Source organism: Trichechus manatus, unplaced genomic scaffold, assembly GCF_000243295.1.
Source record: "Trichechus manatus latirostris isolate Lorelei unplaced genomic scaffold, TriManLat1.0 scaffold00130, whole genome shotgun sequence".
Taxonomy (NCBI): Eukaryota; Metazoa; Chordata; class Mammalia; order Sirenia; family Trichechidae; genus Trichechus; species Trichechus manatus.
Window position 1 is genome coordinate 1,072,387 of NW_004444066.1, and position 17,342 is coordinate 1,089,728.

Consider the following 17,342-nt stretch of genomic DNA (forward strand, 5'->3'; position numbering starts at 1 on the left):
CACCTCTCTGGGCCCAGCTCCAGGCCCCTCTTGCCTGCCAGGTCCCCTGAGGCAGTGAGATGGGGACAGCTAGAGCCCTGTGGGCTGCACTGTTGGGGAGAAGAGCAGAGGGGGCAAACACAGGTCCCGTGAGAAGGCAAGTGCAACTTAACCTGGCCACCTCGGCTCATATTCCTGCACTTTCATTAATTCTTTCAAAACGTGTACTTGGCATCCACTGTGCGCCAGGCACCTGCTCGAGGCAGGGGATCCTATGTCTCCCTGGAGCCTGGAGTCTGATCAGGGAGACGGGCAACAAGCAAGTAAAGGGGGCAACAAGCCCCACCCCACCCCCGCCCCGGGCCAGCCCTTGAGGATCCCCTCCACCTCCCCACACCGCTCCCGCCCTGAGCCCCAGTCTCATCCATTCAGGGCCACTGCTCACGAGGCTGCGTGGGCTGAGAGGCAGGCTGCATCTGCCCAGAGGAAGGGGTACCTTTTTCTATTTTGCCCAAAGGTTCCAGATGGGCTAGTTCTCTGGTTCTAAGAGGCTGCAGCTGCAGAGAACTGCAGCACTCTCAGGCCTTTAACAAATAGCTTTCAGCACCCACTGGGTGCCAGACCCCAGTGAGGCTCTCTGGGTCCAGGAAGGGCAGAAAGTGTCCCTGGCCTCAGCATGGCTCTGAGGTGGTCACTCATGTGCCCTAGCTGCTGGCCTTGGACCACCCGTGTCCAGGGCCGGACCCCGCACACAGCTGGCTGTGGCTGCTCTGAATCTCCCTCCTGCTGATTGTGTTAAAGTAATAAAGCCAGGCTTTTATTGATGCTTACACTGGGCCAGGCATTGTGCATTCTCTCAGTTAGCTCTCACAGCCCTAGGAGATAAATCTGATTTTCCTTCCAGTTTTGGACATGATAAGCCTGAGGCTTAGGGAGAAGTCACAGACTCAGTGTCATATACCTCCTGTATTAGTTTCCGAGTGTGGCAGTAACAGAAATACCACAAGCGAGTGGTTTGTTGTTTTTTTTTTTGGCTTTAATAAAGCGAAATTTATTCTCTTACAGTCTAGGAGGCTACAGGTCCAAATTCAGGGTGCCAGCTCCAGGAGAACATTTTCTCTCTCTCTGTTCTGGGGGAAGGTCCTTAGCATCAATCTTCCCCTGGTCTAGGAGCTTCTCCATGAAGGAACCCTGGGTCCAAAGGGACAAGCGGGTGGTTTTAAAGGACAGAAACGTATTTTATCACGGTTTAGGAGACTAGAAGCCCGAATTCAGGCTGCCGGCTCTAGTGGAAGGCTCTCTCTCTGTTGGCTCTGGGGGAAGATCTCTTTGAATTTCTGTAGACCCAGCCTTCCTTGATTCCTAGGCGATTTCCACATGGTATGTACCCTTCTCTGTTCGTGCTTGCTTCTCTGTGTCTAATCTGCTCCTTTTGTATCTCAAAAATCAGCAGGTTTAAAGCACACCATACACTGATATGGCCTAATTAACATAACAAAGAAAACTCTATTCCCAAATGGGAAAACATCCACAGGTATGGAAGTTAGGATTCCAACACGTATTTTGAGGGGCACAATTCAATCCATAACACTCCTAAGTGGCAGAGGTGAGATTTGACCTCAGACCCAAACCCTTGACCTGGGTGTTGTTGTTGTTATATGTCGATTCTGACTCATAGCAACACTACAGGACAGAATAGACCTGCCCCATAGGGTTTCCTAGGCTGTAACCATAATTCACCGGAGCAGATTGCCAGGTCTTTTCCCCCAAGGAGCAGCTGGAGGGTTCGAACTGCCCACCGTTCAGTTAGCAGCCAAGTACTTAACTGTTGCGCCACCAGGGCCCCTTATTGACCTGGGTAAGGGGATGGAAATTATGTCATTTAAACCACTTCTAGAGAACTAAGGCTATGATCCAGGGAAGAGGAGTCCCAGGGACCATGAACCCAGCTTTCAGACCCTGCGAAGAGCTGTGTGGTCCCAAAGGGCACACGGGAAGCTGCAGGGAAGACGCGGGGGAGGCTGATCTCAGTCCACCCTCTAGGAGGCCTTTCTGACCCAGCTTCCCAGAGTTGTAGGGTGAGAAGCCCCTCCCGCAGTCAACGGGGGGTATGTATGCAAGCAAAACAGCTGGATACTAGACCAAGCTGCTGCAGAGGGATTCCTTGTAGTGGTGGGGATGGGGCTGCATGACCTCAGGTGTACCCCTGCCAACCCGAAGAGACTGTGATTCTGGGCAGTGTTTGGAGTTGGGGATGAGCAGAGCTGGAAGGGCTGTCCTCCCTGCCCCTGTCTGGGGTGGGGGTGCTGCAGGAGAGGCTCCCTGAGGTTCCGGGTGCTTCCTGGTGACAGGACAACTTCATTCAGTCAGCGAGCATTCTTGAGCACCTACAGCATTCCAGGCAGTGTGCTGGCTTGATCTCAGTGTGGGGAGGGGGTGCAGAGGCCCCCCTGCCTGCTCACTGCTCTGTCCTGTCCCTTCCAGAAGCCACTGTACATCGCCTTAAGGAGCCCCTCTTCACACCGGTGCTGGTTGCCTGCATGTCGGTCATGGCCTTGCTGCTACTGCTGCTCGTGCTGCTTCTGTACAAGTACAAGCAGGTGAGCAGGTGGCCTCGGTGGGCAGGAGTGGGGGCAGCTTGGCACCCCATGAGCCAAATCCAGGACAGGACCAGCAGGCTGTGCAGATCCACAGACACTCATTCTGTCAGTCAGCCAGTCAGCCAATAGCTCTCTAGTGAGCGCCTATTGTATGCCAACATGATGCTAGGCTCCTGGTGAGGCAAAATGCAAGGACTTCTGAGGGGTTTACTGTCTGGTGCAGGAGACAGTCACTAATCAAAAACCATGCAAGTGAGGGCGTGGATTACAGAGAGAGAGAGATGTTATGAGATGAACGGGAGAATGGAAACATGGAGTTCTGTCCCAGGCTGGGGGCTCCCTGGCACCCAGCGCAGACCAGATGGGGCTAGGCACACACATAGGACATCCACAGGGCCAGGCTTGTGTCTCACCTCCAGTAGTGAGTAGTCTAGTGGAGGAGGTAGAATTATTTAGTGTTATTAATCAAAGCTGCCGTTTATTGCACATTGCACATTTAATGTGCAGCCTGCCACTTTGAGGGCTCAATAAGCGATAGCGTATTTAGGGGCATTTTTATAGAGTTTGGAGCCTGGATGGTGCAGTGGTTAAGAGCTATGACTGCTAACCAAAAGGTTGGCAGTTTGAATCCACCAGCCACTCTTTGGAAACCCTGTGGGTCAGTTCTACTCTGTCCTATAGGTTTGCGACAAGTCGGAATCGACTCAAGGGCAACAAGTTTGGTTTTTTATAGAGTTTATCATCTGCATCATCCCATTTAATGCCCTCAACACGCACATGACGCAATCAGTGTCACAAAACAAGCTGTGTGTAAATTGTTGAATGGGAAACTAATTTGCTCTATAAACTTTCACCTAAACAACAATGAAATGTTCAAACAAATAAACAAAAACAAGCATGTGATAGAGACAGTATTATTTACCCGTTTTACAGAGTAGGAAGCTGGGATCCCCAGAGGTTGAGACAGTTGTCCCAGTCTATGGCTGGTAAATAATAACCCTGAGGGACTGACTCCAAAGCCATATTTTTTTACCATTATGTGGAACAGCCTCTCTCTGAATCATCTCATTTTATCCTAGCAACCACCCAAAGGCTGGAACTATAATAGTATGCATTTTACCAACAAGGAGACTGAGGCTCAGCAAGGTTAAAGAACCTGCCAGAGGGAGTGAGGGGTGTTGTGGAAGCAGAGTCCCAGGCACCTCCCACCCAGCACCCAAGGTCTGGACCACGGGCAAAGTCCAGTGGGATCAGCTTCTAAGAAGGGCCAGGCTAGATGGCTATAGGAGATCAGAGGCAGTGGTGGGGCAAGGGAGACTGGATGGAGGAGGGGGCATGGTGAGATGGCCTTGAAAGATGGGAGGTATGCAAGTGAGATGTATGGAAAGAGTATTTCTGGGGAGGGGCTGTGTGTGCAAATGGGGTGGAGGGCAATATCCGGGAAAGCTCCAGAAATGTTAGTGCCTGGATGAGGAGGCAGAAGGGGCTGGGGCCAGGTTGGGAGTCTGAGGGGTGAAACCCCATCCTGTAAGTCTAGGGCCATCAATAGGCTTGAACAAGGGAGTGATATTATTTCAGGGTAAATAACCCACATTGTGGGCCCCCTTTGTTGCATTTTCTTCCCCACACTTGCCTTGGGGGTTTTATTGTGGGAATAAGATTTGGAGTGGGATTGGGGGCACATAATCCCAGGGGTCCATGGGGGCTTGGGCTGTCTCTGCTCGTGCCAGCACCCAGCAGGAGGAGACTGTTCCAAGCATAGCCCCCAAGAAAACAGCCCCATATCAGGACTTCTAGCTCTGACACTGTTTTGTCATGTGACCTTGTTGAGTCACTGCCCTCTCTGGGCCTCAGTTTCTCCACCTGTACAATGGGAATGGGTGGTCCTTAACAGCTCATCCATCCACCTGTGACATTTCAAGACCCTACTGATGGTCTAGTATATAAGAGCCTAGGGTTGGGAGATGAGTTTGAGTCCAAATTCTGCTTCTGCCAGTCTCAGGCTATGGAATCCTGGGAAAGTTTGCATCTCTTAAGACTCTGTTTCTCCATCTGTAAAATGGGATTTTAATGGCAGCCAACCCACCAGACGGTCATGAGGATTCAATGACATAACGTGTGTAGAGGATTTAGCCTGGTGCTGGGCATAGTGGAAGCCACATACCCTCATCCCAGAAGGGAAGTGGGCTGGGGAACCAAAGTTAGCTCATACATTTTGGGATTGAAGGGACGTCTGAGGTTGGGCATCTCCTTGACCACACACCCAAAGTTCTCGTCGACCTCCAATAACAAGACCTCGCTCCCTTGTTCCTTCTTTGAGCAGCTCTGACTGTTGGAAAGTTCTCCCTTATATGGAGCTAAAAACTGCCTCCAAGTCACCCACAGAGCAGAGGTTTCAGAGAAGGGCCGGGTCCCCCTCGAGCCCTTTCTGTCTTCGGCTGAGCAGCCCCCTTGGCCATGGTTTGAAGATGTCTTCCCTTCTCTCCATGGTACCATTTCTGGAACATTCATTCCCAGTCACCAGTTCATTTCCTACCTTGTAAATTCAACTGCTGCTAAGCCATCTAGAGGCCAGGGAAGGAGGGCATGCCATGGGACAAGACGTTAAAGGTTCTAGATGGCCATTCCCCTGCCTCAGGACCTGACATCCAATCCTCCTGCTTTGCCCCATGGGGTTCTGAGCCTTGGCCCTTCGCTGGGGGCTCAGCCTGGCCAGTCCTCACTGCCTGTCTGTGGGAAGGGTGTTTCTGCCTCAGGGCTGAGTCATCGCCTTTGTAGCCTCCAGGGAGACCACAAGGGGGGCCCAGGGGGAAGAGAAAAGGGCAGGAGTCAGCAGGCTGAGAAGAGGAGGGGCGCAGGGAGGGCAGGGGGATGGGGAGGAGGGAAGAGGATGGCAGGCCGCTTGAGAGGCTAGGATTCTGGGTCCAGAGCTGAGATCTGAGGGTCGGGGTGCATTGGAGATAGACAGGGGGGTCCCCCGAAGCCTCCAGTGGGAGTTGTTCATGTCTCCACCTTCCCATGACAGAGAACTCCCACCCACTCAGAATCAGCAGGCCAAGGTGGGGAGGGTCCTTGATGACTGCATCCCCACCTCAGTTCCCAGGGGGTGGGTGGGTGTGGGGATGGGCCCAGGCGTGTTATGAGGAGTACATGAGATGACGCACGTTGAGTGCCTAGTCAGTGCCCTGCTCACAGGAAGTGCTCATAGCACTGCTATCATTACGGTCACACTACATTATTAGGAAATCTGGCCTGGGGCGGCCCATCCAGACCTTTCTCTAATGGTTCTCTTGGGAAGGGGGTGCCCCTCTGTGTAGAAGCCCTGGGAGCCACACTTGAGATCAGCTTGAGGAGGTCCTTTCCAGTGATAGCCCAGGCCGGCCTGGGGGCTGAGCATCCAGCCCTGGTGGTGGACAAGCAGAGCAGGGGAAGAGGGATGGGGAGATCCGAGACAGGAGGGAGAAGGCTCAGTCTTCCTCCAGGTACAGCATCTAGAATCCCAAAATCTGAGATTCCAGCCAGACAACCTCTTGCTCCTTTGATCCCCCACTTCCCCCAACATACCCTGCCCTGCTGGAGGCAGGAGGGGGCTGACTCAGGCCCAGCTGCAGAGGGACAGAAGAAGGAGAAGTGGTGAGGAGAGAACACAGCCTCGGCCGCAGAGGCTGCTGGAGATGGAAGTGGCCAGGAGAGGTCAAAGACGCCCCTCCTCGCGCTGTCTGTGTCTCCCTGGTTGGAAGGGCACCCACATGCAGGGCTGGAATCCTTGGAGACTCTGAAGTTCTTTATGTCCTATTCCAGACTATTCTCCCAAGCCATGACATGGATGTTTTTAAGTTTACCTGCAGTCTTCCCTGCTAATCAGAACTTGGAAGTTCTCCCTTATGTCTAACTGTGGTCTTTCCTCCCAAACTACCATCTGGAAGTTCTTACTGATAGCTATCTGGAGTCTTTTCTCCTAACCTGGGTAAGACCTGCAGCCGTAGGCCACCTCGCCACCCTAACACCCATTCACACACGTTTAGCTGCCCTGGAGCTGTGGGTGCTCAGGAAGGAGCTCAGCTACAAGCACAAGCCAGCTGGTCCCCATCCCCAAGGCCTGACCGGAAAGCAAGTAGGTCTGCTGACCCAGGGCCTTAGTGTCCTCTACCACCCGATCCCAGCTTCCACTTTCTCCCTAAACTCAGTCTTCCATCAGCACTTCTCATGGGCACCGCTGGCAGGATGCCCCTGTACAGCTGCCACCCTCGGTGGGAAACAGAAAGGCAGCGCTCCTGTTTCCCAGATCCGGGCCCTGCCTCGCTGGCTACATGGAAAACCTGAGAAGGAACTCCAGTCTTTCCAAAGGTCCTGGTCCCCGAGATGCTCACTGCCTACTGGGCATGATCCCTCTCTACTTCTCTCTCTCTCTAGTTTAAAAATGTAAAGTCACACCTTGTTACTTCCCTGTCTGAACCCTCAAGGGCTTCTCACTGCAGTTAGAATGGAAACCGCACACATCACAGCCCACAAGCCCCTCGAGCCCCTCGAACTTCCTATCCCATCCTTCAAGCCACACTGGCCGCCCTCCTGTCCCTCAAACTGGCCGGGATCTTCTCAGCTCATGGCTTTCACATTTGCTGTTCAGGGTGCCTGGAAAATTCTCCCTCCTGAGTACCATGTGGCTGGCTCCTCTTCATTGTTCAAGTCTCACCTCAAAGGTCACCTCCTCAGAGGCCTTCCCTAACTTATCATAAATTGTACTTCACCCTCATCACTCTCTATCCTATTTAAAAAAAAAAAGAAATTCACTGTCCAGTTGATTGAATCCAACTCACGGCAACCCCATGTGTGTCAAGTAGAATTGTTCCACAGGGTTTTCAATGGCTGTAATCTTATGGACGGGGTTCCTGGGCAGTGCAAACGGCTTGTGTTTGACTCCTCACCTAAAGGTTGGCAGTTTGAACCCACTCAGCGGTACCATGGAAAAAGGCCTGGAGATCTGCTTCTGTTGAGATTACAATCCAAGAAAACCCTATGGAGCAGTTCTACTCTGTAATACGTGGGGTCACCAGGCAACAGATTTGGCCTTTGATTTAATCTTATGGAAACAGAATTCTAGGCCTTTCCTCCAGAGTACCACTGGGTAGACTCAAACAACTAACCTTTCAGTTAGTAGCTGAGGTACAAACCATTTGCGCTACCCAGGGACCTTCTGTTCCATTACTCTATTTTCTTCACAGCACTGTTTGAAAAATCCCTACATATATATTTACTTGAGGTTAATACCAGTCTCAGCTACTAGAATGCAAACTCCATGAGGGCAGGGACTCTGTCTTGTTAAACTTTGAATCAGCAATGCCTGACACAAATAGGTGCTCAGTAAAATACCTGGGTGGATGAAGGGGTGAGAGGAAGGATAGGTGAATGTTGGTATGGATGAATAGATCTCAAGTTCCACTCTCCCTCCTGGCTCAGGAATGACCAAACTCCTGTCAGGGCCCTCAGAGGTATCCCCCACAACTCCTTCGATACACAGGTAGGGAAACTGAGGCTCAGAGAAGAGAAGGTCACACAGTAAGGCAGAGTCAGAGCTCGGACTAGGCCTTCAGTGGAGTGTTCATGAGACAACCTTGTCCTTTTCACCACATGTCAGGCTGCCCCCAGCCTTCTCCAGCCCTCCTCTCAGGGGATGAGATCTAGGATCCTCTGGCCAGACCTGGCTGACATATGCCTTCTTCTCTTCCACCTCCCCCCGCACCCCCGACTCCGCCTGCAGAAGCCCAAGTACCAGGTGCGCTGGAAGATCATCGAGAGCTATGAGGGCAACACTTACACCTTCATCGACCCCACCCAGCTGCCCTACAATGAGAAGTGGGAGTTTCCCCGAAACAACTTGCAGTTTGGTGAGATGGGATCTCAGCACCATTTATGCCCTCCCTGTCACAGGGCCAGTGGGGGCAGGGTGCAGGGAGTCTGTGGGCCCTTAGAGAGAAGGCCCTTTGGTGCCCAGGGACCTAAGAAGCCTGTGTATGTGGTAGGTAAGACCCTCGGAGCTGGTGCCTTTGGGAAGGTGGTGGAGGCCACGGCCTTTGGTCTGGGCAAGGAAGATGCTGTCCTGAAGGTGGCTGTGAAGATGCTGAAGTGTAAGTCAGGGGAATAGGTTAGGGAGTATTGGGGAAGGGGTGGAAAGTGGGTATGACTTTTCATCATAAGAGGCATCACCCCCATTTTCTGCCTGTACAGAGGCTGGGGTTGGAGGTGAGGACACTTGGCTTCTCTCATGAGCTCCAGGCTCCCCTGACTTCTGGTTCTGAGGAGGTCTGGGTCAACCTTTGGGTGTGGAGGGGCTTCTGGCTGAGCCCCAAGGAGGCTAGGGTGCACACAGGCCACCTGGGGCCATGGCCTGGCCGCGGCTTGACATCCTGTCACCCCAAGAGCAGCTCAGTGACAAGCCCATCTCTCTCTCCTCTCTCTAACTCCCAACCGTGTGTCCATTCCTTCTCCTCTTTGGGCCTCTGGATTCCTCTGGGTCTCCCCTGCTTCCTCCCCTGAGTTTCTGCATTTGGGTCTCCTGTCTCTCACTGTGACTCTCTGTGTTCTTTCCTCTCCTTATCCGTGGGATCTGTGGTCTTACTGTCCAGCCACGGCTCACGCTGACGAGAAGGAGGCCCTCATGTCGGAACTGAAGATCATGAGTCACCTGGGCCAGCATGAGAACATAGTCAACCTTCTAGGAGCCTGTACACATGGAGGTGAGAGGCCCTGGCAGGGGAAAGAGATCCATGGCCTTGGGCCTCTCGGAGTGTATGAGGGCTCCAGGGCCACTTCGCTCCATCTTCTCTTTCCCATCTCCTCCAGCACCCTGCCTTAACATCCATAAATCCCTAGGCTAGACTCCCCAGTGAGTCAAAAGCTACTTTTGGGGATGCAGACAGTTCTGTGGAGCTCTAACCAGTGGTTCTCAGAAGTCAGTGGACATCAAAATCGCCTAGAGAGGGAGATAAAAGTGCAGATTCCGCAGCCCTGCCAGGAGTCTGATTTTGTGGGTCTGGAGTAAAGCCCCCAAATCTACCTTTTAAGTAGCCCCCACCCAAAGATGCTTGGACAAACACTCACCCCAGGGTCCATAGCGGTGTCCTAGGAGTTGTCAGGACTCTAAATCCATCCTCATCCTCTTCACCTATAACAGCTTTGCTTTTATTTGCCCTATGTTGCACCACCATAGATTCCCATTGAAAGGAATTCCTTGGCTAAAACCAATTTTTAAGTTCTGCCTTAGACATATGGGGTGACTGAGGCACAGAGAATGGAGAAACCTGCCCACAGAGGGTCAGGATTAGAGCTCAGGTCTCCTGAGTCCCACTCTGGGGTGCCTCATTCCCCCAGCCTCATGTTCCTGTTCACATGTCCGGAGGGAAGGAGGTGGGAACAACGGGTGAACCCACACCCCACCCCCACCCCACTCTCTTGGCTGCTCTAGGCCCTGTCCTGGTCATCACTGAATACTGTTGCTATGGCGACCTGCTCAACTTCCTGCGCCGAAAGGCTGAGGCCATGCTGGGACTCAGCCCGGACCCAGGCCAGGACCCTGATGGGGTCACTGGCTACAAGAACATCCATCTGGAGAAGAAATGTGTCCACAGGTAGTGCCCTAGCAGAGGGCAGCACTGGGAGGTGGAACACCTGGGTCTGCCCCCAAAGCTAGCTCAGGGTTGGGTGTGGGTATGGCCCTCACACTCCTATCTGTGCTATGGGGAGCAGCCATCCCAGGTTATATGGGCAACTCAGCATTTCTTACTATTTATTCCCATCATTCCACAAATATTTGAGCACCAGAAATATGCTGGGAGTTTGGAGGGCAAAGATGGGCAGCTCATGGCTTGGTGGTGGTTGTTGTGTGCTGTCAAGTCGATTCTAACTCATAGTGATCCTAGATGACAGAGTAGAACTGTTCCATAGGGTTTCCTAGGTTGTAATATTTACGGGAGCAGATCGCCAGGTCTTTTCTCCCATGGAGTGACTTGTGGGTTCAAACTGCCAACCTTTTGGTTAGCAGCCGAGCGCTTAACCATTGAACCATCACCTTACTATCTGTAAAAGATCAGATTTGCAAGTCGTGAGGCTAATCACCGCATGTCTCCCATGGCACGTGCTGTTTAGGGGCTGCAGGGCAACCATTCCACTGAGAAGCCAACGTCCCCTCCCTGCTACAAAGAAGTGGGGCAGAATCTGGGGCTTGTTGGGTGAGAGGGGACGAAACAGCGGGATTAGCTGTGTGACTGTGGCCAAGTCCCTGGCCCACCTGGGCCTCAGTTTCCCCAGGGAGCCATAAGGGGGTTGAATGAGATGGCCTCTCAGGGCCTTTCCGGCTTTGCTATTCCGTAATGCTGTGATTCCTGGAAACCACACAGAAGCAGATGGACGGAGCCACATGGGGAACCAGAGGAGGAAGTGGCGAGTTTTGTGCCATACATGAGTCAGGGCAGAAGCACAGCCTGAGCTAGAATTCTGCTCTCCCAACTCCTGGTCCAGGACTTACTCACCTGAACCACACTGTTCTCTGGAGGTCTCAGTCTTGGGGGCTTGTGGGGCCTCAGAGCCAGGCTGCTAAGGGCTGAGACCAGACCAGAATGGGCAGTATTCTGCACAAGGGCCCCTATCCTGCCACTGTCAGCTGCCAAGCCTGTGCAGGCAAAAGGGGAAGGAAGCTATTTCTCTCCATCCTTAAAAATGGGGACCCAACGGGCCTGCTTCCTCTTCTGAGTCTCTGACTCCCCCTCTGTGAGGGCGGATAACACTGGGCCTCTGCAGGCTAGAGCCTCAGGCCAGATGAAATCAAAACAAGAACCAGAAAAAGGAATCACTTCCATTGTGGAATCTGCAGGTGGGGAAATGACTCGAGGCAGGGTGCTTTCAAAGTCAAATGGCATGTCAAGCAATCCTGTCAATGGGATCCCAGGTTACATTAATAGAAGTATTGCTTCTAGAACAAGGGAGGGGATGGTTTTGCCATGATCAGACCATAAATAAAACACTGGGTTCTCTTTCTGGGGACATGAAGAAAGGAGCACATCTCTATCGCAGAGGGGGACAGGAGGGTAAGAGGTGTCCAGAAATGTCTGGTTGGAATATTAGGAGTAGTGGCTATTTAATCTAGACCAGTGCTTCTCAGACTGAAAGTGTGGGGGTGTAGGCATCACCCAGGGGCTGGTAGAAATGCAGGCTCTCAGGCCCAAGCAGCCCTGCTGAATCAGAATCTTCATCGTAATTCAGATGATTCATATGCATGTTGATGACAGTGAAAGAAGCATTCCTCTAGACCAGTGGGTCCAACCCAGGCTGCACACGGGAACCACCTGGAGAGACTTAAAAAAGGCCAATGACTGGGTTTTGCCCCTGGAGATTCTGAAGTCATTGGTCTGGTGTCCTGGGCATGTGGGTTGTTAAATGTTCCCCAGACGATTTTAATGTGAGGTCAGGGGTGAGAACCCTGGTCTAGAGAAGAGACAGCTCAAAGAAGGGGCCCTAGAGTATGTTCCAATCCCTGCAGGGCTGTGTCAGGGAAGAGGGAGCCAACTTCTTCTCTGTGGTCCTTGATGGTAGAGCCAGGACCAGAAGGAGGAACATCCCAGGGGCAGATTTGCCATAGGAACAATGAAGAGGTAACAGGTAGAGCTGCCAGAAGATACTGGTTGTAAGCTCCTATTGCTGGGGCTGGTCAAGCAGAGATCAATGATGACTTAGATAGAATGTGGCAGAGGGGATCCTTGTCAGGAAGTGATGTTGAAGTTGATCCCAAGGTCTCTTCCCTTCCCTGCTGCTGAGGGGCTGGGTGAGATCACAGCTTGAGCTGGGGCAGGGCAGCGGTGGGGACTGACCCAGCCTCTGGACCCTCTCTCCTATGTAGGGACAGCGGCTTCTCCAGCCAGGGTGTGGACACCTATGTGGAGATGAGGCCTGTCTCCACTTCATCTTCAAATGACTCCTTCTCTGAGCAAGGTAAGGAGGTGCCAGTGTGGGGGAGAGAGGGGGCGCTGGGGGCTGGGGCCAGGGAGGAGCAGGGGCATGGTGATGCGGCCCTGAAGCCTCTTCCCACCGCAGGCCTGGACAAGGAAGACAGGCGGCCACTGGAGCTCAGAGACCTGCTCCACTTCTCAAGCCAAGTGGCCCAGGGGATGGCCTTCCTCGCTTCCAAGAATGTGAGTCAGACCCGGTCCCTGCATGTGGCCACCCAGGCCCTGCTAGAGGGAGGCTGAACCCCTGTAAGGCTTGATGGGTGAGGATGAGGGGAGGAAAGGGGAGTGTGTGAGGGGGCAAGGGAAGAGCCAGAGTGCAAGGGAGCAAGTAGCAGCGGCCACAGGGCATCAGTGGGCTGCAGGAATGAGTGGGAGAAGGGGTGCCCAGGGTTCCTTCAGGAGGGGTGGCACCCCGACCCAAGCAGCTGCCTGTGTCCCCAGCATGCAGAAGGCTGGGAAGAATACCATTTCCATGAACAAGCTTTATCCATTCACTTTTACTCAAAAGCACATGGTCTCATGGGCTGTAAAGAAATCCTGAGTCTCTGCTCAGGCCCCAGAAGCAACGACCTCTCATGCTGTAAAATGGGGATGATAATGGAACCTCCCTCACAGAGTTGTTCTGAGGATACGAGATGACATATAAAATACACTCAATCCAGCAGTAGGTGCCCAGGGAGTAGGACTTTTACCATCACCCTAATAGCACAGACTTGGGAGTCCTGGGCTTGACTGCTGGCTCTGCCACTTGCTATGGGACTTGGAGAAACTATCTTCTCTGAGCCTCAATTTCTACGTCTATAAAAATGGGCATAATCACAGAATTGTTTGAGGATAAAACTGGGTTACAAGTACAAATGCTTAGGGAAGGGGCTGGCATAGAGTAAGGCCGTGTGGGTGGCAGCTCCTCACAGCACGAGGGGCTCATTGCTTCTAGAGCCTGAGCGGATGTCCTGGCTCTAAGCAAGCTCCTGCTGCTCATGGACAAAGGGCATGGCAGCTCAGGTGACGGTGGTTTCTAAACATTAAATTGTCTCAGATCCAGGCTCTGACAGAAGGGTGAAGTCCAGAGTAAAGAGCTCAAACTGATGCTCTCCTCTGAGGGGGACCCCAAGGCCTCTGAGGCCCTCCCTGCTCCTCCCGCACCTTGGGCTCAGGTAGGGCAAGAGCTCAGACTAACCCCGCGGTGCTTCCCCCCAGTGCATCCACCGGGATGTGGCAGCCCGAAACGTGCTGTTGACCAGTGGGCATGTGGCCAAGATTGGGGACTTTGGGCTGGCTAGGGACATCATGAATGACTCCAACTACATTGTCAAGGGCAACGTGAGTGCTGGGAGTGGGTGGGCTGGGCTGGGGAGGGGGCGGCGGGCTAGGACCCAAGGTAACAGGGAACTGCCGTGCCAGGCCCGCCTGCCTGTGAAATGGATGGCTCCAGAGAGCATCTTCGACTGTGTATACACGGTTCAGAGTGACGTCTGGTCTTATGGCATCCTCCTCTGGGAGATCTTCTCACTTGGTAAGCCACTGGGCCCAACCTCCGTGCCCTGTACCTTGTGGGGGAGGACACTAGTCAGGGTTGCTTGGTGCCCAGGACAGAGCAAGTGCTGGTGGGACCGAAGGGGTGGGCAAAGGCTGAGCTAAAACCAAGAGCCGCAGCTCCCACGTGAGCCAGGAAGACCTGCCACCCAACACACGTCACTCGTTTCCTCTGGGCTGTTCCCGTATTTGTGACTCTGCTTGTGCAGTTTCTGCTAACTAGAAAGCCGCTTCCCCTCTCGTCTGAGATTTATTTTTGTTAGGTGCAGTCAAGTCAATTTTCGACTCTTCGTGACCCTATGGGTTACAGAGTAGAACTCTCCCATAGCTGTAATCTTTACGGGAGCAGATCGCCAGGTCTTTCTTTCATGGAATGGCTGGGGGGGTTTGAACCGCCAGCCTTTTGGTTAACAGCCAAGTGCTTAACCACTGCACCACCAGGGCTCCTTAGCCTTAAAAATGCAGATGGAATTATAATTAATGTCACTGAGTTGTACGTGTGAGAAGAATGTTGAAATGGCAAACGTTTTGTTACGTATGTATTTACCACAATAAATAAACATACCTCCCAAGGGGACTTGACTACATCCATAGAGCTTATTAAAAAAAAAAAAAAAGATGCAGCTTGAGTTACCCTGCTAGCTCCCACTTCCTGAGGACTAGCCCAGGGACTCACACTCTTTAATTCCCTAACCACCTCTGGTGGTGCAGGTATTCTTGTTGGCCACATTTCAGTGACACACAACTCAAGTTTTGGTCTGACTCCAAGGCCTGTGCTGGAGCTTTGTACTGCGTGAGAAGGCCTGGGTGAAGGCTCCTCACTTCCTACAAGCTTAAGCCCTTTGCACAGCGTCTGGCTGTTCTAGCACCACCACCGTTCAGGTGGTACCCCTGGCACCTCAGCTTCACTGACACGTGTACGTGGAGGAAGGTGAAGTCTTAAGCTGGCCTCTCATGTGATCTTGGCCTTTGCAGGTTTGAACCCCTACCCTGGCATCCTGGTGAACAGCAAGTTCTACAAACTGGTGAAGGATGGTTACCAAATGGCCCAGCCTGCGTTTGCCCCAAAGAATATGTGAGTGAAGGGTCTCGGGGAGGGAGGAAGACAGCCTGGATTTTGAATTTCCTTGGAAGGGGATAGAAGAAAGTGTGGCCCTGGTCTGTCCCTCCAAAAGGTTCTGGGGTCAGGCTTCATCTCCCCCGCAATGGACTCTTAAAACAAGCCAGGTTCTCCACTAGTTTCCTAGGTTGCCTATGGGGCGGGGGAGTGTTCTACAGAACAGAGTTTTAACTGAGAAGTGAAAATGGGGCTGGTCCGATGACATTTAACTCAGACGCTGTTATTACAGTGACCCAGAGGAAGGCTTTTTTCTTCTGTCCTGGTGATCTGTGATTGCCAGCCTTTCAGAGCCCACTAGCTGGCCAGGCACTGCAGTCTGACAGGTGACTCAGCACAGCTGACCCACCAGGAACGCCTCACTCACTCCCAGCCCCAAGCCGACCAGCCTCTGCACGGGCCAACTGGCCACTAGTTCACCCACTGCAGCTGTGTGCTCGGTAACGGCCACTCCTGCTTCCACCCAGCCACTCTGCTGGGGTAGATCCACCCACCCGGCTAACCAGCGCACCAGCCTCTCACGCTCTCCAGCCAATCCCTCAAACCTACCTGCAGACTTCAAGATTGTCCCCTTTTAGCACATAAGCTTGGGCAAGATACCATCTCAGAGCTTTCTTCCCTCATCTGTCAAAACTGGGGTGATGAAAAGTACCTTTCTCCAAGGTTACTGTGATTAAATGAGAATGCACACGGAGGACTTACCACAGGTCTTGTGCTAGGCTCACTTCTGACCTGGTTTGGAGAACTCTGCTGAGTAGGACTCTGTTGGGGGCAGGGGAAAAAAATCCCCCGACCCTGGGGAGCCTCTCACAGGCACCCTGTCCTGTCTCCAGATACAGCATCATGCAGGCCTGCTGGGACCTGGAGCCCACCCGCAGACCCACTTTCAAGCAGATCTGCTTCCTCCTTCGGGAGCAGGCCAAAGTGGACAGGAAAGAGCAGGTGAGTAGGGCCAGGCTCAGGGCAGGGGTTGCTAAAGCAGGCCAGGTTGGGCCCGATGAATAAGGGCTGACCATTTCCTGGCCTCCCCTGCCCTCAGGACTACGCCAACCTGACCAGCAGCAGCAGCAGCGGCAGCAGCAGTGGTGGCAGCGGCAGCAGCGAGCCAGAGGAAAGCTCAAGTGAGCACCTGGCCTGCTGTGAGCAAGGGGATAGTTCCCAGTCAATGCTGCAGCCCAACAACTACCAGTTCTGCTGAGGTGATGACAAGGAAGTACTGCCTCTCCCCTCCTCTAAGCTTCGACTCCTCCATGCGTGGGCAACATGGGGAGAACATACAAACTCTGCCCTTGGTCATGTCACTCAACAGCCTGCCCAGCTCTGAAACTCTGCAACGTGAACAACTCATGGGAGGTCGGAGGACCCCACTTCTGAAGCCTGGGCCATCACTGCCAGCCAGCGGCTGGGGGCTGAGCCCCCATCCCCTCCCACACTGTTCTCAGTGCTGCCAGCCTCATGTTTGCTATGCCAACTGGTAGAACCCCCAGCTCACTCTTAACCTTGTACCCACTTCCAGGAACCCCTTTCCCTGGTTCCCTCATGTCTCAATGGTTTTGTCCCTAACCAGTCCTCAGGAGCTGCCCTAGTACTGAGAAAACGAGGCCCCTCAGGACTGCACAGACTGGCAAAGTAGGAGCCCCCTCGCCTGACCGGATAGAGCAGCAGGAGGGGGCTGGTGCTCAGAGGCTGCATTCAGGTCAGGCCCTCGGAACAAGCGGCTCCTTTGGAAGAATCTAACAGTACCTCCTGGTCTCTGCCCTATAAAAGCCTTCACCCCCACCTCTACCCTGCCTGGATCTGGTACTGCTGTAATGAGCCACGTGGCAGCTAAAAGTTAGGGGTGTTCTGCCCACTACCCCATCATGCTGGGCGGGAGAGCATAGGACCTTGGCGTGTGGCTGGCCACACTAAGCAAGAAGCGCGTGCTCCCCCAAGTTGACTCATCATAACTAATGGTCACGCTGCGGGACATCTCCGTCGACATTAAACTAACAGCATTAACAAAGCTGGCTCTCTGGTTCTTTGTGCCACACCAGCCAACCCCCTAAGACCTCCTTCCTTCATGTGTAGTGACGAGCTCAGCACCTCTGGAGCTCAACTGCACTCTGCCCC

The 17,342-nt window shown here is 53.2% G+C and overlaps 1 protein-coding gene across 1 annotated transcript in view; it reads left to right on the top strand.

Moving 5' to 3' along the window:
* The window catches only part of CSF1R (colony stimulating factor 1 receptor), a 34,963-nt gene extending 17,728 nt beyond the window's left edge, over positions 1–17,235 (top strand). Inside the window, exons 10-21 of the mRNA XM_004384899.2 lie at positions 2,464–2,579; positions 8,338–8,464; positions 8,600–8,704; positions 9,203–9,313; positions 10,042–10,204; positions 12,469–12,560; positions 12,663–12,760; positions 13,778–13,900; positions 13,982–14,093; positions 15,089–15,188; positions 16,064–16,172; positions 16,270–17,235. Of these exons, the coding sequence (XP_004384956.1) occupies positions 2,464–2,579; positions 8,338–8,464; positions 8,600–8,704; positions 9,203–9,313; positions 10,042–10,204; positions 12,469–12,560; positions 12,663–12,760; positions 13,778–13,900; positions 13,982–14,093; positions 15,089–15,188; positions 16,064–16,172; positions 16,270–16,428 (1,415 nt within the window). The 3' untranslated portion in view covers positions 16,429–17,235. The remainder of the gene's footprint in view (positions 1–2,463; positions 2,580–8,337; positions 8,465–8,599; positions 8,705–9,202; positions 9,314–10,041; positions 10,205–12,468; positions 12,561–12,662; positions 12,761–13,777; positions 13,901–13,981; positions 14,094–15,088; positions 15,189–16,063; positions 16,173–16,269) is intronic.
* The last annotated feature ends 107 nt before the right edge of the window (positions 17,236–17,342 follow it).